General features: G+C 35.1%; 2 protein-coding genes across 3 annotated transcripts; both read left to right on the forward strand.

Annotated features, from left to right (window-relative positions):
* Window positions 1-870: 870 nt before the first annotated feature.
* LOC105803779 (thioredoxin domain-containing protein PLP3B) lies at window positions 871-2,911 on the forward strand. The gene is given in 9 exon segments (XM_052623119.1): window positions 871-981; window positions 1,064-1,157; window positions 1,479-1,553; window positions 1,653-1,700; window positions 1,808-1,950; window positions 2,069-2,141; window positions 2,258-2,324; window positions 2,372-2,488; window positions 2,561-2,911. Coding segments are annotated over 8 exon segments (717 nt in total). The 5' UTR covers window positions 871-981; window positions 1,064-1,073; the 3' UTR covers window positions 2,671-2,911.
* A 288-nt stretch (window positions 2,912-3,199) lies between these two features.
* On the forward strand, window positions 3,200-7,615 carry LOC105803777 (phosphatidylinositol/phosphatidylcholine transfer protein SFH12). 2 transcript variants are annotated; one of them, XM_012636171.2, is made up of 15 exons: window positions 3,200-3,713; window positions 3,805-3,915; window positions 4,014-4,239; window positions 4,371-4,470; window positions 4,581-4,847; window positions 4,980-5,057; window positions 5,142-5,243; window positions 5,324-5,373; window positions 5,474-5,573; window positions 5,668-5,763; window positions 5,912-5,989; window positions 6,247-6,343; window positions 6,548-6,969; window positions 7,050-7,130; window positions 7,215-7,615. In XM_012636171.2, exons 2-15 carry the CDS (start codon window positions 3,897-3,899, stop codon window positions 7,251-7,253), a joined length of 1,755 nt encoding a protein of 584 aa, XP_012491625.1. In that variant the 5' UTR covers window positions 3,200-3,713; window positions 3,805-3,896; the 3' UTR covers window positions 7,254-7,615. The 2 variants fall into 2 exon arrangements, with proteins under 2 accessions (XP_012491625.1, XP_012491628.1); XM_012636174.2 differs by having other exon boundaries at window positions 7,238-7,615.
* Window positions 7,616-8,694: the final 1,079 nt, after the last annotated feature.

The following is an 8,694-nucleotide window of genomic DNA, read 5'->3' on the forward strand; positions in this document are numbered from 1 at the left end:
AATATGATTTTAGTTATTTTATTCCAAATTTAAACATGAATTAATGTAATCTTCATGTACTTTTTTCATTAAATTTATTTTAATTTTAAAATTTTAAAATATAAAATTGAATGATGTGACATTTTAAATGTGTCAATTATATTATTTAATTTTTAATTTTAAAATTTTAAATAATAATATGATAAAATCATAATATAGTAAAATTTGTCAGTTATATTCTAAAATACCCAAATAAAAATTAAAATAGATTTAATTCTCGAATTCAACTATAAAATGAATAAAAAATATAAATACTAAAATAAAACTAGCGGTAAAAATTTATATTATCGCATCAAAATATAAAGGAGGGAAGATATAAGGCATGATGATTTATTTGGTCCTCTAATTTTATGAAAAATTTATTTTAGTTTTTTATTTAATTTTTCTTTTATTTATATTTTTGAATTTGTATTTTTTATCAAATCACCCAAAATGAATGAAAAAGTTTACGCTTGTTAACTTTATTGACATGGCATACACATGAATTGCCATATGGATGACATGTTAGCACTTATTTTTTTTATATTTTTATACTTTTTTAATAATTTAAATGATTTTTTATTTGTAAAAATAATTTTTGAATTTTTGAATTTTAAAATTTTAAAAATAAAGTAAATGCGGATGTCTCATCCATATGCATGCCACGTCGGTAAAATTAAAAAACGTTAACTTTTTCATATGTTTTGGGTGATTTGATAAAAAAATAAGTTTAAGAATTAAAAAAGGCAAAAAAACTAATTATAGGGTTAAAATAACTTTTTTATAAAGTTGGAGGGCCAAATAAATAATTATGCCAAGATTTAAGCCTAATTCTCTAATTTTGAGCTATTAGCCCACAGTAGCTTCACCGTTCAAACTGCTGCGCTTCCATCTGGGGCCATTTTCAAGATCCTAATTTCCCTTTTCTTTTTATTCTTCAGTCTTAACCAAAACATTCAGCAGGTAAGATTCTACCCTTCTCCCTCCATCTGCTTTTTTCATTATTATATCCGCTAAAGCCTCGTTTTTTCTTTTAATCTTTCAGTGGTAGAGAAATGGATCCGAATTCAGTTAAATCCACTTTGTCTAATTTAGCATTTGAGAATGTGATGGCAGCCGCTGCTCGTGACTATAAAAAGGTTTTTCTTTTTCCCATATTTTCTCTCCAATTTGTTAGAGAATTGAAGAGAATAATAACCTGTGCTTCGACTTGTAGTTAGTACAAAGATATGTAATTGAATTCATGGTTGTTGAAGGTCTATTTTCTTTTATATCTTGTAACAGTAAGATTCTATTTTGGATTAAAAAGAAAATGGTGGGTTTTGAAGGATTGGTTGAGAACTGTGAATTGATGGTTTTCATTGTTTTGATGAAAATGGGGTGATGATTGTCCAAGTCAGCTAGTAAAATAGTCATGCCAAGTGGTACGTGTTTAATGTGTCAATGTGATGATCGTGCAGGAGATGCTTGCCCAAGAGAAGGCACAGTCATCGACTTCAGTCAACCAAGAGGTTGACCTTGATGAGCTAATGGATGTAAGTCTTGTGAAGATTTCTGTATTCTATGGTGGAACGCCTTTGTTCCATTCTATGTTAGTTGCCGTTACGTAGATCATGTGCTATTCTTGTATGCAGCATCCTGAGCTGGAAAAACTGCATGCTGACAGGATTGCAGCTCTGAAGGTTTGAAATTTAATAGTAACTATTTGCTCTATATGATGCAATATGGCATATGCATCTGGAGATGGGCAGTCTGAACTTGGTAATCACACTAGGATTTGTTTGAATAGAAAGAAGCCGAGAAGCGCGAAGCACTAAAGAGGCAAGGGCATGGAGAGTACAGGGAGATTAGTGAAGGAGATTTCTTGGGTGAAGTCACTGGAAGCGAGAAAGTGGTTTGTCACTTCTATCATAAGGAGTTCTATCGATGCAAGTGAGGTCTTTACTCTTCTCTCTTTAAGACATGCATGCTTATGTAGATGTGAAGTAACATACATGCTCAATCATATATTGGGTAATAACTAATTTTTATATATATGGGGACAATCCAGGGTAATGGATAAGCATTTGAAAGCCCTTGCTTCAAAGCATCTGGATACGAAGTTCATCAAGCTGGATGCTGAGGTGAGCATTGACAAGCCTTTTCTGTTTCTAAATCTTGAGAGGGATTCTTTATATTTCATTTCAGTTTTCTTTATTGCCAACTTAAAATTCTGATTTTATTTTCCCCTTTGTGGCAGAATGCGCCTTTCTTTGTTACCAAACTTGCAGTCAAAACTTTGCCTTGTGTTTTAATTTTCAATTAAAGTTAGAAAACAACAATTTCCCTTTCATCATAAGCATCTAACTTAAAGACTTGCAATTTTTGGGCAGAAAAGGGATTGCAGTAGATAGGTTGGTCGGGTTTCAAGATCTTGGAGGGAAAGATGATTTTGTTATTAGGACACTTGAGGTTGTACTGATAAAGAAAGGTAATGATTCTTATTGAAGTTGCACTTTTATATATCATGTAGCAGCTTCTTAAACCACATATCATTTCACAGGTATAGTTAGTGAGAAGAAAAATGATGAAGATGACGAAGGCGATGTTTACGATGAGAGTAAGCGCAAGACAGTGAGATCTTCTTTGAATCATGACTGCGATTCTGACTAAAGAAATGGCAACCCAGAATTAAATATGAACATGTTAATGCAAGCGCACTAGTAAGTTTACAAAGTATCTTGATGTAGCGCTGAAACTCGTCTTTCATGGCATGGTTTTGTGAGTTTGAAGTTCGAATCATATTGTAAAAGATATGGAAGCTTGAGGGACGGACTATTCACTATATGATACTCCTTAAGCAGTTATCTTTCACTTTTATCATCATAATGGTTATTAATGTATGGTTGTAGTATTTGCCTGGTTATACATTCAAGGTCATATGAAGGTGGTTTCATGTATCACAATATTACAGTAATTAGCAGCTAGTTCTTAGCATTCATTTGTGAATGATTTTGCCTGCGAGGCAATTCAATTAAATAAGCTACATGAATCGATTAAATCTTAGTACTTGTACAAGTTTTAAGGAGAGCCCCACCCTTCGTCAGCATTAATCTTTAGTTATATCTTGATTATCATGTGATCATCATGATTTATGATACTTGTTTGACCTACCTTTATCGATGCGTTGTACCCTACCACCTTCCTTGAATTGCCATTAACAATGGTTGTTAAAAAGCAAGCGGACATGGGGTTTCAATGATTCAACAAGACCATGATGAAATAACAGGTTTGGTCCTTATTAATCAATGACCATAACATTCAAAGCCAAAACCAAAATTCGATACAGGCAAAGCCTGGTATAAGGATCGACCGTTTGTTTTTGTTATCAAGTGGGAAAAGGAAAAAGATACTTCACAATAAATTTGAATGGATAGGCCTTGCATTTCGTATTCAAAGCCATGGTACGTTGAGACTTGGTCAAAGAAAAAGCAAATGCCAAATAAAGAAAGAAATCTGACCCATTTCTTCTTTTCCTACAAACATTAACATAAAAATACAATAAAAAAATATCGGGTTTTGATTGGTAATGTCTTGTCTGCCTCATTGTCTGTCTCCCCGCCATTTTCGAAGGACTCTAAAAATACCTATAGAAAGAAAGAAAATTAGCTCTGTTTCTCTTACATCCCTCCAATCCTCCTTCCCAGTTTGCAGAGGTATATTCTTTCTCTAGCTTTAAGTTGCAGTGTTTCTCTTTTAATCTTCCAAACCTGTGGCGGCCATATTAAACCACTATATTATGTGCAGGCATTTGGAGGAACCATAAATATATATACGTGTGCTTGATTCGCCTGCCTTTTACTGTTTTCTCACCTATAAGGAATCCATAGCCCCTCATCATGGCTGACGTTAACCCAGGTCCTCTTCTTATTCTATGCCTGTTATAGTTGTAGTGTTGGATGTTTCATTTGCATGAATTTTTCTGGCTTTGTATGATTATCACTATATTAATGCAGAAATGGATGCTTCGGAGGAAGAAAAAATAAGAAGGGGTTCATTCAAGAAAACAGCCTCCAATAGATTCAGGAATTCAAGGAAAAGGAGGAGCAGTAAAGTAATATCTGTTGAAATCGACGATGAGCGTGACACGGAGGAGATGCAGTCCGTCGAGACCCTGCGTCAGGCGCTTATAGCCGAGGATATGCTGCCTGAAAAACACGATGATTATCACACGTTGCTCAGGTAAGGTTCTATCCTGTTTCATCTTTGGCATTGTACGTATATATATTATATATATGCATATAGCTGCTGCTGAGTTTGGATTTGTCATATACTTGTTAACCTCTAAACGTAAACCCCCTTTGATAATGCAGATTCTTGAAGGCTAGAAGATTTGACATTGAGAAAACAAAGCAAATGTGGGGTGATATGCTCAAATGGAGGAAGGAATTTGGTACCGACACGATTTTAGAGGTATAATCATCTCTAGAGAACATATAATTCTGCTATTTGTTTATGGAAACTGCCCCTCAAAATGTCTCTCTGGCTGAGTTCCATTCCATTTTCTTGCTATTTTGTTGAAGGACTTTGAATTCAAGGAGAGAGAAGAGGTTTTGAAATATTATCCCCAAGGGTACCATGGAGTAGATAAGGATGGACGACCGGTGTATATAGAGAGAATAGGCCTAGTAGATGCTACCAAGCTCATGCAAGTCACCACCATGGATCGCTATCTCAAATACCATGTAGGGGAGTTTGAGAAGACCTTCAAAATTAAGTTTCCATCTTGCTCTATTGCTGCCAAGAAGCACATTGACCAAAGCACAACCCTCTTGGACGTGCAAGGAGTGGTAACTGGAATAATAACACTATGTCTAATCATCCAAATCTTAAATTTCAAAATTATAACTCATGTATTCTGACTATATATATGTATGTATACATCGTTGTATATGAGAATGTCCTCTGGCTTAATGACACAGGGTCTTAAGAGCTTCACCAAAGCTGCTAGAGAACTCATCACTCTTCTTCAGAAGGTTGATGGTGACAATTATCCAGAGGTACCAATTTTCTTGATTGCCAAGTTTTGACTTTTAACAGTAGATGATGGATTCGAGATGTGCAACTTTTTGCTGTTCTTGCAGACTTTGAACCGAATGTTCATCCTCAATGCTGGTTCTGGATTTAGAATGTTGTGGAATACTGTTAAGTCCTTCCTTGATCCTAAGACCACAGCCAAGATCAATGTAAGCATACACGCTTCCTGTCACTGAATTTGCAAGTTTGACCAATAGAAATCTAATCGGTATAATCTATTATGTACCAGGTTCTTGGTAACAAATTTCAGAGCAAGTTGCTTGAAATAATTGATGCCGAGTAAGTCACAATCCTAGCTTAGAACGTAGAAGAACAAAAAAGAATTTTGAGATACATTGTCATTGAACATTCACATTCCCTGTTGTTACTCTCTTATCAGCCAATTGCCAGATTTCTTGGGAGGTACTTGCACTTGTGCTGAACATGGAGGCTGCATGCTTTCTGATAAGGGCCCATGGAAGGACCCGGAGATTTTGAAGGTGGATCACAACCATCTTCTTTTTCCCATTCTTCCTAGTATTTTAATCTCAGTTGCAGTCATAGGCAGTCCCTAACTATTTCCTTGACTTGCAGATGGTTCAAAGTGGTCAATACAAAGCTGGAAACAAATCTCGGGCTCAAAGCAGTGAAGAGAAAACGACGACCAAGGAAGAGACTCCAGCCCCAAAGGTTCCCCCACTTGCTTTATGAGCTAGCACTGGCCACCTCTTCCTCTTTTCCCACTATATGCCTTATCTGTCTCTGAATTATAATGGTCTTGCATGCTTGTCGTCTATTTGTTTAATTGACCGAGTAGTTTGTTTCACATTCTATGCAGGCTAGTGACTCCGTGGATGCTGAACCTGTTCCAGAGGCAGCAAAGAAACAACCAGAACCTCCTCCTGTTAAAGAAGAGGTAAGTTTTTCAGGCTTTGAATTAGCATTTAGTGGTACCAACATAGGCCACAAAATTGAACCAAGTTGTGAGAACGGAGAACCCTTAGAGATTGCCATGTCCAATACCGGAAAAGTACTCGAGTTTGTAGATATATTGAACCTGATTCAACTTATTTGCTTTCCCTTCTTCCTTTTCTTCTTTTGCGACTATGGAAATTCGTTTCATTGCTGTTGTATTCTGAAAATATCTTTACTTCTAATAAATATATCTCACAGGTCGAAATTATCACACCTAAGATAGTTACCCCGGTGGTTCTTGACAAACCTGTGGTTATAGCTACGCCGGACGAAAATGCTGTAGTTGTTCCGAAAGGTACATGCCTACTTAAGAATGTTACATCCAGTATTCACACGCATACACACTAATGCAGTTTAATGAGGCAGTTTTCGCTGAATGTTCACCAATGTAGTTTAAAAGGCTGATTATTCATATTGTTACAAGACAATCTTATATGTTACATATAAGCACATGAAGTTTGTCTTTCGCTATTGATGTGTGTAAACTAATTTATAATAGGTACAGAGCTGGCTATTGTTCCAAAGGTAGATGCTAATAGGCAAGAAGTTTTAAGGGTTCCTGACGGACTTAGCTCTCATCTTTTCACCGGTGTCATGACCTTTGTTATGGGCATCGGCGCGATGATGAAAGTGACACGCAACATGCCCAGGAAACCGACTGATCCCACCAACTACGTGAGTCAAGTTGAGAGTGTTGGCACAGTGGCTAAGAGCCAGGACCCTTCAGCCCAGTTAACCCAACCAGTAGGCCTCTCCACTGCCGAGTTGATGTCTGTCATGAAACGTATGGCGGAGTTGGAAGAGAGATTAAGTGTTATCAACCAGAAACCTACAACAATGCCCCCTGAGAAGGAGGAATTGTTGAATACTGCACTGACACGAGCCGATGCCTTGGAGCAAGAGCTTATGGCTACCAAGAAGGTAAAAACATTGCTGTTTTTTACAAGACATGTAGAAACATCAAATACATGTAAAGTGATTGCCATTGTCTTTCTTTTCAGGCTCTAGAAGACTCATTTGCTCAACAGCAGGAGCTGGCGGCTTACATAGACAAAAAGAAGAAAAAGAAGAAGAAGACCTTGGTAAGCAATTAAGACCATAGTATTTTTTTTTCCCTTTTTTTAAAATTTATTTTGGTTATCAACATTATAATTGACGTGAAGTAGAAATTGATTTGCTGGTATCCCAGTTCTGGTAAACAATGAAAAAGGTGGATGGTGACGAAGATGCTCGGGAAACCGGTGGCGGGGCAAAATCGTTTTTATAGGGCCGCCCCCAAAAATGCAACTCTAGTATTCATTCCATTCATATGACGAAAATGTAAATTTTTGACCATATTTACTTTTATTTGATTCGGCCCGTACCGGTCAATGTACATATAAGCTGTTGGCAGCCACATTTCCCTTATGTCTGTATGTATGTATGTATTTTTTATTTAATCTTGATATCCCCTGTTTAAGTCCAGGGACTACAAAAGGAAGAAATTAAAAGTCCCCTGGATGAATGCAGGTGATATATAATGAGCTGTAATCTTCATTCTTAATTCCTAGTCTCTGTTATAATTTTATATATGTAACTCACAAGCTGAATACTATTAAATCTGTTAAATTAAAAAGTAGATGATTGGGATCACCTTTGAGAGCCTAAAGTTGACATCTAATAACATGTGTTTTTTGGTCATATGTTAATGTTTTCACTTTTGCAGCAACGAAGAATCTTCCATGGCATACATACCTTTTTAGCAGTCAACTTTCTGACTTTAGCCGCTTTAATCAACTTGGACGCCTACATTTTTCTCATGTCTGATCAACTTTTCATTTTGATAATATCACTTTAAATTTCCACCGACGGAATGGAATAGATAAATTGGTTGGTCAAAATCAGGCAACAATTTCAACGTTGTTCAAACCATCGTCGAGTTCCATGGTGATATATAAAAACCATTTCTTAGCATGAAAGGAAAAAATTAATTTTAAAAAAGGTAAGTCGGAAATGATGATGAATTATTGGAAACTTGGTACCTTATATATATATATATATATATATTAAAGCAGTCATTAGTTTAGGGATCCTTTAAATATAAAATTGATAAGGTAACCATTAACCATAATCAGCTTCTCGTGGTTTTTAAGAGTCACATGCTTTTTATGTTAATTATTTGCTAAGATATTTTATCAATTTGCAAACTCACAAATCAATCTTTATTTTAAATGGATATTATTCTCAATACAAGTGTCTTGACTATTTATAGGTTAAGGATTATAAGTAGTTCTAAATATTGTATCAAAAAGAGCAGATATAATCAAAACATATAATGAAATTGTTAAAAAATACATTTAATTATAAAATATAATAATTTAGATGCAATATTTCAAACGTTATACTATCGAAACATAAGATTTAGTGATTTGATTGTCGTACAAAAAAAATATTTTATTAAATTATCTTATTATAATTTTTTACAATTTCACTTCTTTAATATATTCACAATTTCACTCTTAAAATATATAAAAATTTTAATTAAATACCTAAAGTTTGAAAACGTTTTTTTTGTTCAAATGTAAACGGAGGTCTAAAAGACAATTGGCCCAATAATAAGAAGCCACGTTTGTGGCTTTTTATATGTTTGTATAGTTTCTTAGGAGA

This window comes from Gossypium raimondii, chromosome 11, assembly GCF_025698545.1.
Source record: "Gossypium raimondii isolate GPD5lz chromosome 11, ASM2569854v1, whole genome shotgun sequence".
NCBI lineage: Eukaryota > Viridiplantae > Streptophyta > Magnoliopsida > Malvales > Malvaceae > Gossypium > Gossypium raimondii.